The sequence below is a fragment of the Paramormyrops kingsleyae genome, chromosome 12, assembly GCF_048594095.1.
Source record: "Paramormyrops kingsleyae isolate MSU_618 chromosome 12, PKINGS_0.4, whole genome shotgun sequence".
NCBI lineage: Eukaryota > Metazoa > Chordata > Actinopteri > Osteoglossiformes > Mormyridae > Paramormyrops > Paramormyrops kingsleyae.
In genome coordinates this window covers 21,517,807-21,542,866 of record NC_132808.1, presented here as the reverse complement: position 1 = coordinate 21,542,866, position 25,060 = coordinate 21,517,807, and the positions used below count along the sequence as shown (strand labels likewise).

At 48.7% G+C, this 25,060-nt stretch overlaps 1 protein-coding gene across 4 annotated transcripts in view; it reads right to left on the bottom strand.

Moving 5' to 3' along the window:
• LOC111848699 (protein phosphatase 3 catalytic subunit alpha) overlaps window positions 1-25,060 on the bottom strand; it is an 81,145-nt gene that overhangs the window by 12,761 nt on the left and 43,324 nt on the right. For all 4 annotated transcript variants that reach the window (XM_023820899.2, XM_023820901.2, XM_023820902.2 and 1 more), the window contains exons 3-8: window positions 13,381-13,505; window positions 12,010-12,121; window positions 11,022-11,167; window positions 9,081-9,220; window positions 5,785-5,862; window positions 4,587-4,681 (exon numbers count right to left, since the gene is read on the bottom strand). In XM_023820899.2, coding sequence (XP_023676667.1) covers window positions 4,587-4,681; window positions 5,785-5,862; window positions 9,081-9,220; window positions 11,022-11,167; window positions 12,010-12,121; window positions 13,381-13,505 — 696 coding nt within the window. The remainder of the gene's footprint in view (window positions 1-4,586; window positions 4,682-5,784; window positions 5,863-9,080; window positions 9,221-11,021; window positions 11,168-12,009; window positions 12,122-13,380; window positions 13,506-25,060) is intronic.

Here is a 25,060-nt window from a genome sequence, read left to right as displayed (position 1 = left end):
GCAGCTCAGATATGACAGGCACATGAGCAAAACAGTTGCCACTGTTGGAAAATGTGTGGTTATGCGGCAAACTATCAGTCATTATTCAGCTCTTCAGAGCACGTGTGTGTGCGTGCCTGCGTGTCTGTGTGTGCGTGTGTGTGGGGGGGTGTTTTACACTTCTCTTATACGTCATACTTAAATAAAGCTTGTTAAGTGCATGATGGTAAATGATCCTGACAGACAGACAGATAGATATTTTGTGCTCACAAGGTGAGACATTCAGAGATTAATAGCTAACAGCTTCCTGCCCCCACCCCCACCCCCACCCAAAGCCAAGGTGTCACCTCATCCCAAATACCTGATTGACCAATGAAAAGATGGCACTCCATATCTGCATTTGGGTGCCTGTCCCGCAGGTCCCCACGCTGCTGCCAGATCTGCCGCCGCTACGCTACGTGTCGAAGTAGCCAGAAAAAGCCCCCGTCCTGCCACCCCTGACCCCCTGGCGGTGACTGCACGCCTCATTCCTGCACACTGGGGGGTCTGAGCGAACAGGATCCAGTAAATAATGGAACAGGAAGAGCCAAAGAACAATGGCCACCTCCTAGCACTTATCCCTACGATCCTGTCACATTCCATTATAAAGGAAGTGAAATAGGCAGGAAGGTGTGACATGGACTTTGACATCTGACACCCTGTTCTGCAGATGCTGGTGGGCAGGTGAGCTTTGTTACGCTGAGATGGAGCCAAACGCCTGGGCAGACTGCACACGTAATTGGCACCGGGCGATCGGGCCATAGAACACCCAGGATCTCTAAGCTGTTTGGGAACAGTGACAAAATAAGCTAATGAGGGCTGGTGGTCATGGCCTCTCTGACGCGGAACATTTTAGGTTCTAGGTACTTTGTGTCGAGCTCGTTTATAAGGATGCTGACATCGATGCTCGCGTGAAACCAAACAGCGGCACTAGGCGAGGCAGTCTGGCGCCCTCCAGAGGGCAGCCGCGGAGATTCAGCTGGAATGCAGTCTGGCGCCCTCCAGAGGGCAGCCGCGGCGATTCAGCTCGAATGCAGTCTGGCGCCCTCCAGAGGGCAGCCGCGGAGATTCAGCTCGAATGCAGTCTGGCGCCCTCCAGAGGGCAGCCGCGGCGATTCAGCTCGAATGCAGTCTGGCGCCCTCCAGAGGGCAGCCGCGGCGATTCAGCTCGAATGCAGTCTGGCGCCCTCCAGAGGGCAGCCGCGGCGATTCAGCTCGAATGCAGTCTGGCGCCCTCCAGAGGGCAGCCGCGGAGATTCAGCTCGAATGCAGTCTGGTTAAAATGACTGGTCTGAAAGAGCGATTCTGTTTGAAGAACAGAAGCCCTGGAGCATGCAGGGAACGACGGCTATTACTGTGGGAGGCCAGACTGCAGGGTCCCCCATCCCTGTTATCCGAGACGGATGCCATGGTTAGCTGAAGAGGGAGGCCGACTCCACCGTTACCCCTGTCTGGTGGCCGAGGTCTCCTGGGAACCAGTCAGAATGCACAGCAGCCTGGGCTACGGCAAAGCTCAGTAATGAAGTCTGGCAGACCCTCCTAAGCCTGGAAGGGTCTGGGTGCAGTTAATGCCCAGTGTGGAATGCGATTATCCCCAGTGAGAATCCACCTCACACTCCAAAAGAGCTTTGGCTGTAATTCTATACAGCCTAATGTGACCAATAGTCACACAAAAAAAAAAAAAAGTGTTGCACTTACGATTTTTTACATAAAGAATCATAAGCATTTTCTGCTTATGATTCCTACAATATAAAAGTATCTGTTTCAGAATATTCCATATGGATGAACCGATGAACGCCATTCCGGGAAACCAATACTCCATGAAAATGGCCACGTTTTACAGCAGAATGCAAGTACAGCAGAATGTGCACCACAAACTTCAGGAAAATTTGAGCCCGTAAAACCTTTAGCCTTTAGAAAACAAGAGAACAGGGTGACTGAAACTCTGTTTCCACCATTGGCGTTTGCCTCTAGATCCCCCTAGTGGTGGGAGGACAGCAGGGCAGCAATACGCTAAACCAGCTGAGGATAAGAAACGTGGCTACCTTGAGTAACAATCAAAATTGGTTCGGTTATAGCGAAGCTGGGTGCTTTGTTTCATCTCCACGTAAGTCCCGCACTCTGCACTGGCATCCCCCGCTGTCCCGAAAGTCACCTTGGGCTACCGCGTCTGCCAGTTGAATAAATAATAAAAGCAACACCAGCCTGCTCCGAGTGGTGTGTAGTCAGCACACCGCAGGAAAGCAGCACAGGCTCCGCAGTCCCAGCATGCTCTGGGGCCCACGCTAAGGGTCAACGGGGGGTGGTCGGTTATCGCAGGCTGACAGAGACCATGCTGGATGTGTAGGTGGATCGCCACAACAGGACAACCTTCCTCCCCATCTCAGCAAAGCTCTAATACCCTTGAATGCAGATAAGAACAGCAAGATACCGCCCCCCAAGAATGTTTGCAGACATGTCATGGTGCTACGATGCCTCGATGGACCCTGTCCCACGTCACAACAAAGAGAACTGCCCATTACCCACCATCCTTCTGGTTGGCCACACACTGGGGAGTGACTACGAAGTGCCACACGCAGCACTCTGAAAAATCACTTCCCCCAATCCGCGTATTGTGTTTGCGAATTTTTGGCACTGATATTCAGCCACAGATAATATTAGAAAACCTGAGTTGAGTCAATAAATCAAATTTTTTTTCTGTGGGGGAAAAAAAAATATCCAACTGCTTCTCCAGTGACACTTTGCATTCCTGTCCTATCAGTAACTGCAGACGCTCCCAGTGCTTTTCCCCAGTCAGTTTCTGGGACTGCCCGCATGAACTTCCTGATTCAGGTCTTATCACATTGATTCAGTGAAGTTAAGTTCAGACTGGGCCGGCGTAACGCTTCCATTTCCTCAATTTTTCAGCTGCCCCGAAGGAACTCGCTAACACGCTTCAGGATGTAGCAAGGCTGCGTGACCCAGCAGCTTTAACCTTCATCATCCAGACGTTCTCCAGCAGCGTTCCGCGTTAGAGCAGAAGCCCTGGTTCCTTCTGTGATGGCGTGTCGTCTAGCTCCTGGCGAAGCGAAGCCGAAGCCAGCATACAGCCACCAGCTGGTCGGAGGCGCCTCCAGTGGAACGTGATGTTTAGTCTATCATCATAATGGAGAGCTGGGCGGCCAAAGCTGAACTTCTACCTCATCTATCCACAGCACACAGCTCCAGAGATCAAGGTTTCTGGCCCAGTTGGGATGAGCATTAGTGTTATACACTAGTTATACACTAGTTATAGAGTTTCCCCTTGCTATCCCACATGCGTATAGCCTATGACAAGGTGACCAGATAATCCATGACAGGTAGGACAAGTTGAGCTAGGACAGGACTTGTAAACTACCATTTCAGTTAAAAGGACCTGAGGGGTGTTCCACAAAGCAGGATTTCTTCATTAGCCAGATAACTTAAGCCAAATGTAAGGAATGTCTAATAGGAATGCCCCTTACCCTCTCTTCCTATTGGACAGTTTCACATTTATCCAGGTAACCGGGAAATCCTGCTTTGTGGAACACCTCCTGGATTTCACTTGAGCACTGAGTTCTTGCTGTGTGCTGATTGGTCAGTCTCCTATAATCATGCATGTGTCACTAATCCTAATGTGAAACAGCTGGATGAGTCTTTCAGTCAAGGAAACAAACCAGTCAAAGCACAAGAAGAGCTGAACTATTTAGCCGAGCACAGGAGCCTTTCAGTTTGAAAGTAGTTTGTAAAACCTGAAATAGCTCAATGTGTCCTTCCTGTCATGGATTATCTGGTCACTCTACCTACGACACTTATAAGCCCTGATCACAGTTGACACTGGAGAGGTCTGCTGATTCCAGGATGTTGTTCTAGACTTTGAAATTTCTTGGATGATTTAGTACCTAACTGCGGTCAGATTCTGGCAGGATGGTCACTTCAGGGAAGATCCGCAGTCCCAAACGTCCACCATTTTTGCTCTGATTTGGGGTCAATGGGGGCCCAGAGCCTTATAGATGACTCTGCACCCCTTTCCAGACTTATCACACCCCCCCCCCCCTCCAGGGGATTCTTCAAATTTATTCTGATCAGATCTTGATGTTCTCCTTCAATCTATATACTGACAAACTTCACTTTGATTTTTCAGATTCAAAACAGCTGTTCATAATCGCTCTCGAATTCCAGCAGAGTTACAGAGGGAAGGGCATCTAACTGAGGGACCCTCAGTGTGCCATTAGCAGGGAGTGTACATCTGATGAGAACTGCTCGAACCCCTCACCTGCACCTCCTGTCCCTAGAAAGCCCGAGGAACACCAAGAATGATGTGTCAAAGCTTTCACAGGGTACAATAAGGTCCAGTGTCAGATTCTCCTAGCCTGTTCAGAAATCCCGGTTTCCCGACGGGAACAGCCTGTCCATTGCTAATTAGCCACTTGTTGGAAGCGGCACTCGCAGAACCAGACGCTAAGCAGATCTCTCTCTATTTACCGTTTATGCTTCCCTGCGGATCGTGCAAACAGCCAGTTCCTTTATAACGCAGCCCCATTCAACGCCGCATTATTGTGGACACTCACCTTTATTATTGTACACGTCTAGGTAGTTGGGGGCTGAAAAGATTGTGATGAGGGACGGGAACCCTGTGGTCTGGCTCTTCCTGTACATCCGGTATCTGAGAAGAGGGCAGAAGTGAAAGACCCGGTGTCAGAACCAGAGTCCAAAAATTGGGCGCGCCGATCAGGCTCCCAAACGGCACTTTAACAGGAAGCCGGCTGCGGATGCTTTCAGAGTGCGGAGGAGCGGCTCAGACTAATAACATTAATGCATGTTGGCCGCTCCATCCCGGCGATGGAAATCCGAGGGCCTCGCGCTGACGTTAAAGCAATGCTTTTAGTGTCGGTCAGGAGAGTCTACAATTATGCAAAGGAGCAGGTACTCCACGCTCAGCAAAAGAGTCTCTGAAACTAAGCCGTAAATCACAGATGGGAGGGAAAAAAAATTAAAGTTTGCAGAGGGGACGTCGTCTGGCCGCGCCGTGGGTGGGGATGGACAGAGCAGGCGCGGGCGCTACGCCACTGACCACCTGCGGGAGGCGGTGTTTCTGCCAGCTCCCCTCTCGACCGCAGGTGTCGTGAATGGAAAATGGCGTGGGGGTGGCATTCTGAGCTACAGCTTAAATAAAAAGCACCATCACTCCACCTACCACTGTCGCCCCCCCCCCTCTATACAACGCAGCTTCAAGTACCATGTGATTAAAAAATGTCGGTGGGCGCACTTCCCCGCAAGTCCTCCAGGGGGAGCCAAGGAGTCACTCGGCTCCCCCTCACTTGTTTATCGTCACACTGGACCCTGAGATCAGAATGCCACAGGGGGGGTGAGGACACCCCAGCCACTGCTGCCCCGCCGCCCACCAGCAACCCTGGAAATAAGCCTTTCCTGCAGGGTAAGTAGCATCTTTTTTGTTAGCACTTTAGCAACTCTCCCCTTTCACTTTTTTTTTTTTCTTTTTCAGCGGTTTTTCTCATTCCCTGCTGGTTTGGCCTTCAGACGAGCACCGGTGACGTCGTCCCACCGTCGAGCTGCTGGAGACGCCGGCTGAAACCATGGCGACCATGGCGTCCAGCCCCAAGGAGCACCACGGCACACCGAACAATTCTGTTCCCTTCTGACCCCACTGTTTATACACATAGAAATCCTGGGATATAAGGGGCTTAACGCATCAGTTCCTATGCCAGAAGGCGATGGCGGCAAGGGGGGGGGGGGGGGGTCACTTACCCAGCATCCTGTGCTTCATGGGCTCGGATTACCGATAACAAGTTATTGTGTTGTAGGAAGTCGCAGACTGCAGGGTAACTGTAAGAAAAGAGGAGGAGCAACAACACAGTTAATCAGCCAATCAGCATCATTCTAACATGGCTGCCAGCATACGGATCATAGTACCTTGTCGTTGATAGGATATTCATACCAGACAGACCCCAGTTTGTTTGTTTTTTTGACAGAACCAAACTGACCAAACCCATTAAACCAGATACCTGGTCTCTTGACCTGGCTACATGTGCTTCTCAAGTTCCTATCTATGCTCACCAACTGCAGGCTCTACAGTGGCTGCACTTCCCTGAGGTGCGACCCGTAGTTGCCTCGGCGGAGTCGGACAGACCAGAATTCTCCACGTGGCAATCGACAGCCTTGGGGTGTCAGACACTGGTTCATGAATTCATGGGGAAAATATTAATGCTTAGCATGAAAAACCACAAGCATCGATTAAACGGGGGAGATTTGGGCTGCAGTTTCATAATTTGACCACCAGGGGGCTGAAGGGGCCTCTTGCTCTCCAACAGGCTTGTAATTACTCAGCAGAAGGGGCCCTCTCAGTCCAAGACAATGCCGAGGAGAAGGCCAGGCTTCTTATCACCTGCTTGTCCTTGACAGGTATGACGCTCTCAAGGTGCTCGAGCCCAATGGGGGACCCGTTTTAATCACCAGGTGCGAAAACAGAGATCTTTTGACAAATACATCTCCAGCTGATTCATCCCATTCTCCCTCCTAATGGTCATGATGGGACTATAAAGCCAGTGGTGTCTGCTCTCTCATCCCCTGCCACCAGATGAGGTGACATTTGCCGGGAATGCAGTACCACAGGTTAAAGCCGATGACATTTGCACTGAACCATCCAATCAGAGCATGACCGCTTCCTATAAGCCCCAACTCAGGCCCCCGGGACCAACTAATGCGATACAAACACACATTTCCACACATGGCAGACAATGAGGTATGACCGATGACAGCCATTTTAGATTTTCCTTCATTAAAAAAATCTCCGGACCTTAAAGGGGTTGTGCTTGTCTGCATACGCCGGCATTGCTCATTCTAATCTGACCGTAACTGAATTTGTAGACTCTCCGCAGATCACGGAAAAGCTCAATTGCCTTCAGCTAGAGGCATTACCCCCCCCCCCCCACACTTTGCAGCCAAGGCAACCACATAAATTAACCGAATGACACGGGGAGGTACGGAAAAAGCGATGGTGAACGAGAGAGGGTGAGATAAACGGGAATCAGCCCCATATGTTGGAAGCCCGATGTCTCTTTTTCACATATGTGACACATGAGTCTCCATATATCAGCCTACCCTTAAAAGCTGGGGGGGGGGGGGGACAAAATTTGTTAGATTCAAATTGAAAACCTCAATCCATCTGTTATATCTCTGTCTGTGTTTTATGAGGAATGGCACATGGAGGAAGTCACCGGCTTTCCATAGCGAACTCATCACTTAAAGCATTGCTTCACTGCCATTTGCCAATTACGCATACAGTCAAAACCAGCTATCCCCCAACCCCCCCCCCCCCCAAAAAAACCATCTCTACCCTCTGCAACTCCTTATTTTTGTAATATAAATGTGTCACAATCCCTGGCATGTAATACAAGCATAATAATCAGGATGAGACTGCCAAGGACTCGGAAATGCACTCATAGTCATAACTCAGAGCACAAATTCATCCCCTAAACATTCCAATAGCATAAGAGGGGCGGGGTCACAGAGATACTGGCCCCAGCTGAAAGCTGATTGGACCTCGGAGAGTCCCCTAAGCTGTCACTCACTGATTCAAAGCATATAATTGAATAATTATAAGGTTTTCCCCTCTGTATGAATTATGGCCCTTTATATCCTCCTAATTAAAAAAATTAAATAAAATCTAGAGTTGCCCGTGCAGCAAAGGGGGGGCTCGAGGTTCCAGGGCATAAAGAGGGAGGTGTTTCTGAGCCTCCTGGGGCGGGGCCATGCCACACCTCTGCCGCAGCTAATGGGAGCTGGCGCTGGGCAACGCAGATAAAGCTGATGGCACTGGCACCCACATCCCACAGCCAGACTCCAGCACTGGAAACCATCAATGTGCAAACGCACCCTTATAAACCCCGGCTGTTTCATCCAAGTGGCAGAGACAGCCGACTGCTCGCTCATCGCCTCACACTTTCTATCTAAATTCAACTTAAATACAACTGACCTATTTACTGGGAATCAAACCTGAAGGCCAAGCGATACAGACAGATGCTTGGCTCTTAGGCGATTTCAGTTGATTTTAGAGCTAAACTGAATTTTATTGACACAGGGAGCAGGACAGGGCCAGGTTTTTATGCCGTAGTTTTCCCTGCCATTTTCCCCCCAGCTAAAAAAAAGAAAAGCTAGATAGAACAGAACTTTGGTATGACTGATGGAGGAAAAAGCCATCTTGATGGGATCATACTAGATAAAACACAGACCCGATTAGCTATCGGGGGGTGACAGAGAGACCACACCCATCGCAAGGCGCTAGAGCCTCTGCTAATCATTCATGTTGACAGCGATTCCCCACAATGTTATTCTTACAGCTCCACATCCTCAAAATCATGGACCTTCTTTATGGAAAAACAAACACTCAGTGGTCCAAATCGTTTTTTCTGGGAAGGGCCCCGCAGTCAAGATAAAGCACCTCGCATGCCGATCGCCAAACTCCTGGAAGTCAAACCAAAAATCTGAGCTACTCGACCACTAAGATGTAGCGCCATGCATTAGCTTTGGCTAATTTAGTCAGCAGTTTCAGACCGGAGACTGCTGCTCTCAGGCCCCTCCTCGCATCAGGGCTGATTTGCATCAAAGCGAGCCGGCGGCCGCAATTATGGAGGCGGGAAGGCAGTTTGACATGCCTGACAGTGGCAGTAGGTCCTGCCGGCTGCTCGTAAATGAGTCTGCTCTGCGCTAGGCGCAAACAGCCATGATGCATCTGAGAGGGACTCGGGGCTCGCAGGTAATTCATGACTTCATTACATTCACGACTGCGAGTGCTCGGTGCTTCCGGCAATTTCCACTCTGTGTCTGGGCCTTAAAAGCCTTCGAAAATGGAGACACTTAAAACCGGCCCAAAACAAAACAAATATGCTAATGCAAAAAGGCTAAGGCCGTTCGCAGTTTGAAGTACAAAGCCATTAATTTAGATCTCACGCTGCGTGAGATTCACTGCATTTCAGACATTTCTTCTTGCCGTGCTTTGAATCCTAGGACAGACCATCTCTGATCGGGGGCTGGGGACATCCTACCTGTAGAAGTAGGAACAGCCGCGCACTGTGTTGTGTGAGAAGTGCTCCTGAGTCTTCTCGTTGCCAAAGTCCTCCAGAGGGTCCGACCACAGAAGGTCACACATTGGTCCGTAGGCAGGGGGCTCCTTGAACCTGTCTAACTGGAAGGGGAGTAAAGTGTAAAGGCAGTACAGTTAGCTAGCAGTGGGGGCAAATTGACCCCGAAAGTCTGAGTTTCCCCCAAACTGAAGCTAGAACTTGCATGACTGGCTATCAGAATTGTGAATGCATATCTGCATGAGCCATTTATCAAAATGCCATGTCTGCCACCGGATCAACACCAGCTTCCACAAGCAGGACCCACAACTACGCTTGCAGGGTTTCCGACGCTCCAGAAACGGCACACCCTGAGATCACCCGATTCCATCTCTTCCTCCAAGGTTCATCTGTTGATCTTCTCCTGAAGACCCATCACACAGTAATGGCTTAATCCGATCTGACAGCACTGCCAATGTCCATTAAAAGCCTTTCGTGTACGAGCGATTTAATGCATAATAGTCAGAAAAAGCACCAATTAAAACCAGTTAAAACAGGGACTCCCATTAAGTGCCTGGCCCAGACCCCTTTTGCATCCCACCAATGCATTTCCTGTCCAAATCTTCCTTCTGCATGCATTACTGCGGGCAGGCAGCGAGAGTGGCGTCACTCAGAAAAACAGCTTCTGACCAAAACCACTTTCACTCTCTTTAGCTTCCAATTATTTTTCTCCTTGCTAATTTTCTCCCAAAAAAACCTACATCCGAAAACGCTTCGTAATAATCACGACAACTAAGATTCCCTGCCACATTCATTCACTTTCTAGCACTTTAAAAAGAACGGGAATTGATTATAACGTTATCAAATAAAGAAAGAAATTTCCTTTAATCAGAATTTTGATAGCCACCATAAAAACACAGCGCTTCACCATTTTTACTTTTATTTTTTTAGTATGTGCCATCTCTTTTTTTTTTTCCTTTTTCTTCCCTTTGGATAAGGAACAGAAGGAGAGGTAAATTAAAGAAAGTTCAATCCCAACTCGGAGAACTCGTCTGTCATCTGCGAGGGGCGTACGAGCCGTGATGGACCCTGGGCACTGGCGAGATTAAACTTGAGGATATGCAAAACTGTAGAGAGCAGATTCAATTTGGCATTTTAAGTTCAGAAGATGGGAGGGGTGGGGTTCGGGTGGTAGGGTTAAAGACAGAAATTGCCTATTTAAAGGTATCACATTTCACTTTCAATGAGTGTCAGGAAAAAGCCTGGAGACAGAGACCAATGAGAGAGAGAGAGAGAGTGTCCAGAGAGAGAGAGAGAGAGAGAGAGAAAAACATGATGCCAAAATTCCACAGCTAAAGCTGACAACACAACATATGTTAAGCAACATTAAACGCCCCAACTAATGATTAAAGATAAGACGAAAGACTTTAGCTCTCCCCTGCTTCCTCCTGATGTGCAGATTCCTACACTTATAGGCCACCTAGAGAATTAAAAAAATCCCATCTCAGCACGAGCTTGATTTCTCTGCAGCCTGTTCAGGCAGGAAGGAGAGAAGAGCTGTAGCTTTTAAATGTGCAGTTATGTTCTGCTCACACAAACTGCCATAATAGCGTCAGTTTGACCTGCAAGTGCAGCATGTGGGCCAGCCGGCAGAAGCACCGGCGCATTCCAGTGAGATGCTTGCCGAATTTGCCAGTTTATGAAGCTTTTTAGCATCTCACCACCTGAAGCTCATAAGAACTGCAGCTACGGCTAACGCTACGGCTAACGCTACGGCTAACGCTACGGCTAACGCTACGGCTAACGCTACGGCTAACGCTACGGCTAACGCTACGGCTAACGCTACGGCTAACGCTACGGCTGCACATGTGGCACTTGGTGATGATGTCAGCAGCAGGGCGGCCCAGGCCGGAGAAGTGCACATACTTTCCTGATATCGTCCAGGTTGGTTATCTCGGGTGAGAGGCCGCCATGGACGCACAGGAACTGCTGGTTCATGAGGGCGGCCAGGGGAAGGCAGTCGAAGGCGTCCATGCAGGCGTCGTATATCCTCTCCGAGTACTTGATTCTACCTGTCGGGGGAGGGGGGCGGGGGGCGCGCGGTGGAGGGGGGGGGGTGGGTGTTGCGCGTGGGTGGGTGGAATGAAGAAAAGGAGAACAGAGTGAGCCGTCCACCATCATGCGGGGGCCAGGCACACGCTGCAAAGAGGAGGTACATCGCACAGCCCCTGGCCCTGGGCTGGCATTTACAGGACGTCTAAGGCAAACAAGCACAGCTCGGCAATCTGTAAATAGCAGGAGGTGTCCGGCTACGGCTTGAGAGGAGTCCAAACAGCAGCATTAAACTAGACTCCCTGGTGGGGAGTGGGGGTCACACCCCAGCACTCACCACCCTGGGTCGTCTTTTCCGACGTCACGTACATTTACATTTTATTTATCAGATGCTTCCGTGCAAATCCACATACTAGTGAAACATTACAAATATACATGCTGTCTCAAGTAGGAATAATTGCAGTGAGGGTGAGCTTGCAGTGAAGGCCCAGGTACAAGTGTAAGCAGTACTGGAGTGAGAGCTACACAACATCTACCAAACAAAGTAGGAGCCAATTATTTCGATTTTATTGTGAAGCTTTAACTCTTATCATGGTCTTATTATTGTTTACGGCACAACATTTTGCTGCAGCAATGTGGTTTAAGCACCTGGATACTATATTAAAACCCCCATGTGAGCCTCGAACCTGCAACATTGGTGACACGTATCAACGGCATGAGGGTAAGCGTGATATTTATAGAGAGTGGGCGTGGTTCACATCTCGGATTCGGCAGACGACACCTTCGCAGACCACGAGACTCTAAACATAAACGCGCTCACGTGCTTTTTCACGTACCGCGGCGGGTCGGGTTATGTACTTACATTCCTGTTTAAACGTGAAATACTCTGTTAGATGTCTACATTCGTGGTTCCCACGGAGCAAGAACAGTGTTTTAGGATAAAGGATTTTTAAAGCCCATAAATACAGCACGCACTGCAAGGAAAAATGGGACAGTGGTTAGACGTACAAGGCAGGAGATTCAGCGCCTGCACAAACACATAACTGCAATTTTAATTTTTATTATTTTTAATTGTTTTGGTTGTGTGTTTTAATACTGATATACAGTACAAGTCAACAGTCTGGACACACCAAGCCACCTACACAGGAGATGGTGATAGTGCTGCATCACATGACCTGGTCACCTGACCCAAACACAAAAGCAATAGTTTTGGAGGAGTTTGACCAGAGTGTCAAGGAAAAGCGGCCAATGGGTGCTCAGCATATACGTGGGACCTCCTTCAGGACAGCTGGAAAAGCATCCAGGAGGCCACCTCATGGAACTGGCATAGAGGAGAAAGCAGGGTCAGCCAACACCTGGAGCTGATGGGGTTAAGGGCCGAACTCAAGGGCCCAATGGCGGGATCACTATGCTGACCCAGGGATTTGAACCAACAACCTTCTGAGTCCCAACCCACAGAGCTGCCCTCCCCAAATTATTATTATATATATTTTTGTTTGCATACTTATTTGGTCAGTGCATAATTCCATATATTATTTTATAGTTTTGATGTCTTTATAATTATTTTAAAATGTAGTGAATAGGGGGTGGCATGGTGGTGCAGTGGCTAGGACTGTTGCCTCACACCTCTGGGACCTGGGTCTGAGACTCTGCCAGGGTTCCATGTGTGTGGAGTTCGCCCTGTGCCGTCATGGGGTTTCCTCCAGGTTATCTGGTTTCCACCCCACATTCTAAAAACATGCTGAAGCTAATTGGAGTTACCAAATTGCCCATAGGTGTGAATGGTGTGTGAGTGTGCCCTGCGATAGGTTGGCGCCCCATCCTGGGTTGTTCTCTGCCTTGTGCCCGTAGCCTCTGGGATAGGCTCCGGACCCCCCACGACCCTGAATGGGACAAGCGATTACAGAAAATGGATGGATGGATGGATGCAGAGAAGAGTACAAATAAACTTTTCTAGGGGTAGGTGTGTCCAAACTATTGACTGATATTGTATTTCACAAACTTCTGCTACCGAGGCACAAAATGTCCCCTCACCTAAAGTCAGGGAGATTATCTACACACTAATGATTGGGATTCAATCCCAATTCAAACCCACCAACACCAAACAACTTATCAGCTCATCAGTGCTGTTCATTAAAAACCACTCTAGCTGTTGCTGTCAATAAGAGATTAAAAGATTAAAAATTTGTTTAGGATAAAATGAGAATGACAGAAATGAGACGTATCCACTTACTTCAATACTGAAATATCCTCTGTCAACGTAGTCTCCTAAAAACAGGTAACGTGTACTGGCTGGCGACCCCCCCACTTCGAAAAGCTTCATCAGGTCGAAGAACTGCCCGTGGATGTCTCCGCACACTGGGGAGATGGGAGAGATAGGGGAGACGGGGAACATAGTCAGCAATCATCAGAGATGAGATGGGTCAGGTGCAAATCAGGGTCATACATGCAGCCAAGGCCACCCCATAAGGGAGGAGAAAGGGGAAGACTTTCAGGGGTCCGGGCACTAGGGGGCGCCCATGAGTGTGTGACCTTTGGGTTGAAGGCAGGGGATCCATTCAGTAGAATTTTTCAAGGGCCCAGCCATGTCTTTTGTTTAGGTAAGAAGAAAAAAAACAAGAATTCTTAGCACAGGCCTCAGAACTTCTAGAAAACACGCACGCATTTATGAACATCTCAATCCACCACTGAAACCCCACTTACACTTTCCCCCCATTCAGACTGAAGACCACTCAACCTGCATGTTTTATTGATTCAAAAGCATTAATAATCATGAAGGCTTTCTGGTTCCTCATGGCAGATCACCCCAGTACCCCGATCGCCATGCAGATTTCCAACGCCCTCCGAAAAATGAAAAAAAAATATCGCGGTTGTTCCTTTGAAGCCTGAGAACATCTGAGGACGATTGAACGGTGGCCTTTGTCCTGTTGCCAAACATTAGTGCTACCTTGATAAGCACACAAAAGATTGCTCGGTCTCTACCTTAATGAATAATGAATGAACCTTTGAGATATTGTGTGCTACTTTGTATAATTGATGCCGCTTCTCGCAGCACTTGGAATGCGTGCATCCTTTACAGAGGAAATGCTCGACTCCACGCGCTACAGTCTGATTGGGGACCGGGGGCTACCCAAGACCTCACAGTTCGCTAAGGAGGCCGGACAATGAACGGTGGCGGGATTCTGAGGCATCATGCAGTGGGAACTGATTAGAATCTGAATGGAACTCTAAGTAAACATACCAACTACAATGAGGTCACAATGGGGAATATGTAAGGCTTGTAGGGGAAGGTGTTCTCCTAACAGCCTGGCTGGAGACAAGCGTTCAAGTAGTGCTTTTGCACTGCTGCCAAGAACTGAGATGTACTGTGAATTGACGGTTTTCCATTGTAAATTACCTGAGCCGTACCCACGCTGACATGGCCCTGCTTATTAGCAGAGGTAAAAGCATGACCAAACCAAGCTACTGGTGTCACCACCAATGGGTTGCAATACTGGGAGATACCGGTGTTCTGCATCAATATGCATGGATTATCTGAAGGAAAAACCCAATATTCTATATACGATTAATTATTAGTAGTATCACGCATTGCAATGCATTGATGCATTCCCAATAAGTCAGAACTTTACAATTACCCACTTAAAAGTACCATAGAAAAGCTAAAGGGAATGGATTCGTGATGCACATTTACACAAGCGAATGCTAATTCTGTTAGCGCTTGACCCGAACACAAGACAGCGATTCTCACAGACGCGCTTGCAGAAATTAGCACATAGTAAATCATGCGAACAGTAAATAAGCATCTCTTTGGTTTTATGTCAATGCCAAAGCGAGCTGGAACTGCACTGGAACTGCGCTGGAACTCGTGTCTCTTCTCGGTACGACTCGGCTCCCGTATACCAGTGGAAAAGCACCAAAAGTAGCAGGTAACACAACTGTTACAGGCCGCTCCCCGGACTCCCGCCCCCAGAGGAATCCCCCAAGGACAGCGCTGAAGGAGAAAGCTCTTCCAGGAATCGGAGGAGGGCCTGAAACACCTGTAGGGCCTCCCAAGGAGCCCTGGCCTGGCCAATGACTGTCAGCTTGTTTGGCACACATGCCGGGACACATTTACACAATATTTGCTATATGATACCATTAAATGAGAGCTAAAAGAAGTCCCCAGAAAAAGCAGAGTGTGTGTGTGTGTGTGTGTGTGTGGGGGGGTATGGCCCAGTAATGAGCTTTAATAGGATTAGGACGAGGGCGGTGGCTGATGCCCACTCTAATCTGACCTGATTACATTATACAGGTCATATTAAGTGGAGATGCATCAGGAAAATCAATGATCGACCCCAACGTGGGAGTCGGGCAGGTTGGTGGTTCTGGAAAAGACCGGGTGCCGGGTAATGTGCCGACCGTTTAGGGAAATGAGGGGGACTCGTGGAAGAATGGGCAATCTTCCTGTGTGGCAGAGGAAGTGCTCTCAGCGGCAGAATGATTCAGGGAGAGGGCGGTGCGCCGGTACCGAGGCCCGACTAATGCCGCGGTGACATTTCCTTCCTTATTAAAGGAAGAATCAATGGGACCCAGATGTGTTTTATTGATCAACACACACCATTCATTCATCCTCACAATCCCGAGGTAGATTAAAAAGATATCCCACTAGTAGGCACATCTTAAAGGTTTTATTTTTTATTTCGTTCTTGCTGGTCACAAAGGCGAGGGCAGTCCACAGCACAATTGCAATATTCTCTCTCTCTTTCCAGTCCCCAGTCTCTCATAGTGTGGTGCCACATTCCCCGTGCCTTTTTCTCAAAACATTAAACGGCTCCCCTCCAGAACACGCCGCCCCCCCCCCCCACTCCCCCATGAGCTAGTCATCCAGCCAATCGCTGCGCTGTTTGCGCGCCACTTGTAAGAGCAGAATCCCCCCAGCAATTGCGTAAGGTCACAATCCATCGATGAAGAAAGATTCACCTCTTCAGACATATTTATTACCAGACCCAACATTTGATCTGCGACAGATATCATCGCCCGGAACATCAGCCGTGCAAACCTAGCACACCCACCTAACAGCCGTGGTAGGAAGTGTCGGCAGGTACTTAAAATGCTGCACGGCAATGAATTTGATAACTGTGCAAGGCATTCTGGGTATTCAACATCGAGATTATGCAGCCTGACACATTCCTGGCGATTGCCAGGCTGATAAATGCTCAGTGGTAGCCGCCTTGCCTCTAGCGGAACCGTTTGCTTAAGGGCCACATGTAAGCTTCTGGCTGTGATTCCTATGCCTCATTATCACCTCATCCTGCATTCATGGAAGGGAGACTTGATGCTATGGCAGAAAGAGGAGATTTTACCATCACAGCAGAAAAGTTACACCCGGCAAGTAAGTGTCGGTCCCTGTGCCCTTCATTTTCCGTATAAAGCCGTGCTGTGTGGCTCAGTGAATTAGCAATCTGTGTCTGCATCCAGAAGGTTGTTGGTTCAAACCCCATGCTTGTCCATTATATGGGTATGTCAGCTCTTTGCTATAGTTTCCCCTACACAAAAATAAGTCAGTCAGTCATGGCAAAACAGCAGGAATCTCAAATTACATTAGTGAAAGCTAGTAACTCACATTTACAACCATGTAATATCCCTGCCTTCTTCTGCTGTGGCTTTCTGCAATATTGATAATATTCTATGCCTCTATTCTCATCCCCTGCACTGGAGAACAGTGACAGAAAAAGTCATCACGGATAAAATAATGGCAGCAATGAGGCTCCTTTGCCCTCCCCTATACAACGTGAACGACCCATTTACGACCAAATGAAGAATAGCTGAATCCCTCAAGATGGCGCTGGCACGTAATTGGAGGAGCGCCTCGTGGCCGCAACCGTGCCACAAATCTTTCGTTACCTTTGAATGACGTGAATGAAGGTGTTCTATCTTCTGCTCATCGGCGCCCCCCGCCTGCTTACTGCGCCAAATAACCCGTGACCAAAAAGATGCTTGGAGGTGCTCAGAAACGGAACGGCCGATTGCAATGGGAACAGAGAATGTGAGACTCGGCGGCAAATGCAAAAAATGGCCTCCGTTCTCAAGTCGAACGTCTGTGTGTCACTGGATCCGACAGCGAATTCCCAACCCTCCAGGCATAGCAACAATTTCTTCCAGAGACTCACAATTAACATGTGTTAATGGGTTATGCGGGAAAATCATTTGTGGAGTCATTGGACTCCAGGGACAGGGGCGGCAGAGAGTTTGATCACTTTACACTGACCATAAAGCCTCATTTTATGATGTTTATGTTTGAATCACACACTTCACAGACTGACCCAACTTCTAACAACCTTAACAGCGCCGACACCTCATTCAGTGAGTCTCACCTGATCCCCCTAGTGTGTCAAAGTTTGATGTGTCTATTTGCGATGTGTCTGCAAGGTGACTAAAAGGGGGACTACAGAGGGGTGGAGCGATGTCAATGGCGGCACAACCTGGCAACCAAAGAGTGCTATTGGCGACTTTGGTTGCGAAAGACGGCAAAGACGCAGCATGGATAATTAGACTCCAGCTCGTTAGGGAATCAAGTCGCAGGAGGGTGTGCTGGCTTCAGCAACATCTGGGTTCTTGACGCAGAAAGAATATATAGTAATAATTCAGAATACGAATATGATGGGCCCCGATACATAGGCGGTGAACACCTAACACGCTATTGACTGCATTTAAAACCCAACTGTATTTGAATCACTGCTAACAGGTGGGGTCTCGAATTCTGGGGGCTTAACAGCTAACGACGACCCCAGTCGACGCTCCCTGCCTCAGCACCATGTCATAAGTGGATTCCCATTGGCCGCCAGGTCCCTTAGCGACTGACAGCTGAATGATGGAGGTAACAAACAGCAAACAGTGTCTGCTAACCTCCAAAGCATCGGCACAGGGTCCCTGAAGCCAGCGGCTAACTGTCGCCATGGAAACATTACACAATGGCACGGAAAACGGCCCTGAAAACGATATACAGCAGAAAACAGTTAAGACTTTAATTGAAACGACACGTTTTAATGAGAATCTGTGTATATTAAAAGAACTATATATATAATTTTTTTTTTTCCACGATAGATGTACTACACAGTATTATAAGGCAGTTCATTAATGCAATACAGTTTGAAACAATACCTACACAATTAAAATTATTAAAGGATGCTAAAGTACATGAAAATACTATAGACTATGCAAAAATAAGAGCACAGAGTAAGAAAGGAAAAGCAATAAAGCTGACTGGGAAATGTAAATAGGTTCTGAAAAAATCAGAGATGAGAATCTGCAGTGACTGGACATTAGACTTGTTTACAATCTAGAGATGCAATGTCTTCATATTTATACATTATCTCCACCTCACGGGGTTGGATAATCATTCACCTGTTCAATTATTCAAATTATTATTGCTAAGATATTGCAGTTCTTAAATGGCTTTTCTGTTCATATAGATAATATGTACTTATTGACCTGGGAACAGTTCTCTCTGGGTTTGCGGTAAACACAGGCAATAAAATGCTCTCTACTAGCCTGTGAAACACAGTTATGTCCACTAGAAGACAGCAGCTGTGAATAGATGGCAAATGCTGCCTCTATCATTTACTCTGTGTAATGGCCTCTGTTCAAAGATCACCGTAGAAATTCATACTCCGGCCTGGACTGTGGTCAGAAAGCACCGTAGATATGTGGAGTGTCATTACAGGCAACACGGAAACACGCGCAAAGCCTCTGAAATATCACCGAGAATGAACGATAATCTGCCCGGCATCTTGGGAAAGCGAACCTCTCACAGCTAAATGCCACGCATCGTTGTTCAAACAAAGGAATCCGTTCAAAAGCTGTCAAGGGCCGTGGAACATCTGGTAATCGATCTCCCTCGGCATTCCGATGCTCAACAAAGACTAATTTAGTGCCTTAAGAATTGGGATATACTTAAAGAATGATTTATTTACTATGAGTTATACATGACACACTTCAGTTTTTATGTGGTGGTGGCGGGATTATTACGGAATGCTATAGTTGTTATCTTCACGGCACGTCAAACTGCCCCGAAGCCACCGATAAAAGTCGCCCGGCCTTTTATTTATAACGGTCAGCGCAAAGCGCTAACGTACGTGAGCGGCGGGACAGTAAAAGGATAGCGGACACGGTCTCGAGCTCAAATGGAAACCACTCCTGTGTTTGGAGGTGGACTGATGTCAGCACAGGTCAATCAATTACGACGCCATTGAATTCGCATAGGGTTCCGATTGATTTTCTATAACCGCACGCATAGTGCTGCTCAGGTGAATCACAGCACTAAATCAATGTGCGATTACAATCTTTAATTCTGACTAACGCTACTTAAAATTCCAGGCGTAGAACACAATTCAAAATTAAAACAAAGTAAACGGAAACGTTTAGCCATAAATGGAAGACGGCAGTTCTACTAATAAATGTGTTTTCAGTTAAACGTGAAAATAATGTCTTTTGGTAGAAACATGTATGCAAATGTGGAGTAACTGGATTAAGTGGGTTAATGCATTCCAAGCTGTTTTTATAGCTGAAAAACACAACGCTTAATAAAAGTACTTCAGCATGAGTTAGCTAGCACTAGGGATGACAAAACCGATTGCAACTACCAGCTCTAATAACTGCCTTAGAAACTCCCGTGCGCCCCCTAAGGATGATATAGGGAATAGGTGTCAAAGTGGCTCCCGGCTTTCCTCTCCTCAGCCCAGGTGACTGTGGGCTCACGTTGCTCTACAATGTTCAGCATATATAGATGCTAATTACACTTCCCCGCTTCGCAGGCTTTGAAATGGCCAGCCGCGGGTTTTCGAGGACCCTCGAAAAGAAGCGCAGGGGTAGCGTGGCCTGGCCCTCTTGTCGGAGCTGCCGGAGAGGCGATGCCGCTTCCGTCCTCGGACGACTTACATAACAAGTGGGCTTTTGAAGCAAGCCAGAGCGCCGGAACAAAAACCTGCGGGGAGATGGAGTCACGTATAGGCCCAGCACTGTGAGGGTGGTCGAGACACCCAGTTGTTTGTGGGAGGTTTACTTACACAAAAATGTTCTGAGGGCAGAATGAAAAATGATTGGTTCTCTCTCTGAACCAATCAGATTGTAGAGGAGGTGGCTCCAAGCAACTAGAGGAGGCAGGACCAAGACAACTGATTCATTGGTCCATCCTCCTCTAGTTGCTTGGAGCCACCTCTTCTACAATCAAATTGGCTATCTCCCTGAGCCAATGATTTTTAATTTTGTAATGAAAGTAAGTAAAACTCCCATGGGCCCCAAAAACACTCCTGTGTCTACACCCAGAGCTGTGAGGGACAGGGTGAAATCAGCGCAGTGAAAGTCACCTCAGCCCTTAACCAGAGATGCCACCCACTGCTCCCCAGGTCTGGCTTAACGCTCCTTCCTTCACCACCCTCCCTCACTTCCTGCGCATCACTTCCTGTGGATGAACCGCGAAACCTCTGCTGTGAGGCTGACTTATTCGACGCACTACAATCCACCTGCAGAGGAACAGAGGACAGAAGCAGATGGCAAAGGAAGGTCACAGCATGGTGGCAGGGGGCCGGATGCCATTTGTTGTCTGTCCGTCCATCTTCCACAACATCCCCTAGGATACAAGAGAGTCTGGAGTCCATCCCAGGAAGCAGTGGGCACAAGGCAGGGGATACCCATCGCACGCACGCACACACACGCACACACACTTACTCCATGGGCAATTTAGACACTGGTTCACCTAACTTCATGCCCTTGGACTACAGGAGACCAGAGTATCTTCTGCTTTTGACAAAATTCTTTGTGACAGCAGCTTCCACAAACCCTTTATATCATTGTTTCCCAGTCTGGTCATCAGGGACCCACAAATGGCCCAGGTTTTTGGCTCCTCCCAGTTCCTTGCCAAACAGTCCACATTTTCTGCTCCCTCCCAGCTTCTGGTAGCAAAAACATGGACGCCGTGCGGGTCCCCAAGGGCCGGATTGGGAAACACTGCTATATATATATATAACTTCCTCGCTGGGTAAAGCATCTCTAGCAAACAGATACCGATCTAATACCTTTAAAATACCCCCAAAACAGATAAAGGATTCACTAGGTTGGCTAATAAATAGACATTTAAACAAAAACAGAGTGAAATTCACATAAAATAATAAAATATAAAGCAACTGGCCTATGTGAGCTGAAGTGGTGGGAGTGTATTATCTCAAGAGGCAGTATGGCTGCGGACCCCCCCCCCCCATACCCCTCACCAGCAGAGATGGTGTTAAGGCGAGTGGGAGGCTGCAGCACACGACTCTGTTCTCTAACCTACACAGAGCCACAATGTGGGCTTATTCAGTGCACAGCAGGCTGCTGAGCACGCTCAGTACAGACCAAGCTCCTGGGCACGCTCAGTACAGAGGAGATTACTGAGCATGCCCAGCAACCCGATTTCTACAGAGCGCGCTCAGGAGAGATCAGGCTCCTGGGCACGCTCAGTACAGAGGATGTTCCTGAGCGCGCTCAGTACACAGGCCCTCTGAGGGCACATTCAGTACAGAGCAGATGACTCAGAACGCTCAGTGCAAAAAATGGGACAGAAGTGTGGAAGCCTGCCTGCACGTCCTCCTGCAAAGACCTGACTTAAAGCAAAATAATCAGAACGATAACATTATCATTAAATCTTGGCACTGGCAATGAAACAATACTGCATGTGAGGGGGAGTTATAAACACGAATCCTTCAAAGGTAACACCGCTGGCTTTGTGGCAGATCTGGGGAAGCGCCCTGGCATCTGCCCCAGGGTGTCTGCATCATCAGGCCATTGACTGCTCCGGCTGCCACAGTGGGAGCACAGAGGAGCAGGGGACTCTGGGATAGCTTTAATCTAAGGCGCAGGACTCCACAGGCAAACAGAATGTGACACACTCCCACACGGCAAGGCGACTCAAGGGTTCCCGAAAAGAACAGACAGCGTTATCGCTAATTCCCACCGAATCGAGTCACCTTAGTGGCCGTGGGCAGGACGCTGCTGAAAGCTGCAGACTCATAACCAGAAGGTTGCTGGATCGAGTCTCGGGAGGAACTTAAAGCCAGCAGTGACTGATAAGCCTCTGAAATGGGAGAAAATCATTAGCAGAATTGCATGAAAGTGCCACAAAATAACACTTTTGAAATCCACAGCGGTTGCACTAAAGTTTGCTTCACACCTGTGAATGATGAGGAATACCTGCGGGGGGCGCCACTCGCTGCAGACTAAGCACGTCTCGACGGGTCGGGACCAGCTCTCTATCCCTCCCCATATGGGGCATGCGTCTGTTTCGTTGGTCACGTGACTGAGCAGGATTTATGTTCTAGCATGTTATTCTCAGTAAATCCCCTTGCTTGGTGCCTGCTTTACCTGCCTTGGGGGGGGGGGGGGGTAGTACCTTGGATAGAAAACTTTATTCAGCGCGAGGGCACATGCGCATAAGATGCTTGAACCCACACAACACACCAAGATAGCCTTTGTGGGACCCAGCAGACCGACCAATAGCCACACTGGGAAAGATCATGTGATTAGCCAGAAACCCCTACTGCTGATTGGATACATTTACATAGCGAGGAGTCATCTTAGGGTGAATCTCATGTGAGCATTTCAGGCCTGCAGCCTCTGAAGACTCGGGTCAGAACCCACAACTCACGCGGGGCCTCTGTCAGCGCTGGCTGGGCCAGGCTTCTGGCAGGAAGTCGATGCGTGTGAAATGCGGCCATGTGCGGGCCCCCGTGCGTGAGGAGGGGCCCGGCTGTGTGAATAATGACCAGTGGGGGGGGGGAGCTGAGGACACAGCGGCTGTGCGGAGATGAAGGAGCAGATTGTGTTTGGTGGCCCAGCTCCACTGGGTTCGGCCCCCACCGTACTGAACACCCCCCTCAACCCCGCCCCCGCTGAAACGCCATCTGTCTCCCCCGCATTCGGCGCCGGCCCGACACACGGTGGGACGGAAGGTCTGGTTCTCCAGAACCCTGCTCCGCCTAGAAGCCCGTGCAGAGAGCAAGGGCAGGCCTGTCCACCTTGGGGGTCGGGACACAGGCCCCGCAGAAACCTCCGCCAGCCAGAAGGGGGCACCGTTTTGCACCAACTCCCGCTGGATAATCCCCTCCCCACACGGCACCACCAACAGACAGCATTCGTCTGCTACGTCACCGGAAGGTCTGAGAGGCACGTACGGATCGCTCCGGTTTTCCTTACGGATAGTGCATGGACGCCCCTGGGAGGAAACCCCAACACTGTGACACCCAAGGAAGCTGGAGTAACAGAGCATGTGTGTGTGGGAGTGATTAATGTTTGCTTTCCAAGGAGCGCGGCAGGTGACTTCCCCTTCACTGTGTGCAAGAGTGAGTGTTTGTGTGTGTCTGTGTGTCTGTGTGTGTCTGTGTGTTGATGGCGAGGCAAACAACTTCCACCCTGCTATGCAGTATCACAACAGCAAGGGGCATGGCGATTAAGGACATGTACGATATCCATACGCAGAATGTTGCCGATATCAGTCCCTGCATCTACTTTGAATATAAACGTAACCTCATCCCACCGTTCAGCCACTCAGCATCAAGCAGGAGGGGCACAAAACAAACTTTAAAGATTTCCAGTTGTAATTTGAAGCCATTGAAATTGCCACAATTTTTGTCACCTTGGAATAATGGGTGGAGGGGGGAGCTGAAGCTGTTTTGGTTGCAAAAATTACAAATCGCTAAGCTTCTGTAAGTGTGTTAAGGACAGAGGAAATTACGCAGTTCATAAATAAAACTAAATTACGGCCCTGAACCAGTGTGGAGGTCCCAAAGGCTTCCTGGTAAAGCTTATTAATGAACTTCCCGTTTTCTGCAAACTGCATTATTAAGCATTTATTTACTGAACGGTGAGGGGTTGGGAAGTCTTTCTCTCTCTCCACTTCAGTGGGTAAGTTGGGGTGGGGGGTAAGGGCAGGTGGGCATTGTTAGACCAGAAGCCCAGCAGGCTGTCCCAGCAGGTGTGCCTGTAGTGAACTCGCACGCACGCACAGCAGTTCACATGTTCATGTGATCTTTAAGGGGACTCTCCACTCATGTCTACGGGAAGAACCTTAACCCCAAATGACACCCTTAATCCCTCCCCAGCCCTAACCTTGACCATAAGTAACCAAACAGAATACAAGAATTTTGGCATTTTAAATTTTTTCTATTTCAGTCAAAGATATTTATAAAATTGAGGATATCCTTCTGGGGACCGAAAAACTGTGCCACACTGTAAAACGTTTTATCTGGTCCCCACAATGTAATAATTACAAGCACATGCACAGACACACACACACACACATGCATACTGTATGCGCATGTGCACACAGACACACAGTCGCCCCCCGGAGCCCCCTGAGCCCCGTTCTCTGTGCTCCATTAAGTTCCATGCAAGTTTAATGGAACGGAAATGAGGACGATGTGAGGAAAAATGGCAGCCGAGACCTCGGGCCGCTGCAGGCAAGAGGAAGGCCGATGAGAGCCAGCGGGACTGTGCAGGGAGCGTCTGCGGGGGGGGCGGGGTCCTTGTCCATGTCACCATTTACCGCATGCGGGTGTGTGTGTCTGTGTGTGTGTGTGAGATCTGTGTCACTGTTTACTCTTTGCGTGTGCATGTGTATGCAGGAAGCGTGTGGCGCTGTCTACCGTGTGTGTGTGTGTGTGTCTATGTGAATCTGTGTGTGTGTGTGGCACTCTTCACCGTGTGTGTGTGTGTGTGTGTGTCTATGTGAATCTGTGTGGGTATGTGGCACCCTTCACCGTGTGTGTGTGTCTATGTGAGTGTGTGTGTGTATGTGGCACTCTTCACCGTGTGTGTGTGTGTGTGTGTGTGTGTGTGTGTGTATGTGGGTGTATGTGGCACTCTTCACCGTGTGTGTGTGTGTGTGTGTGTATGTGGCACTCTTC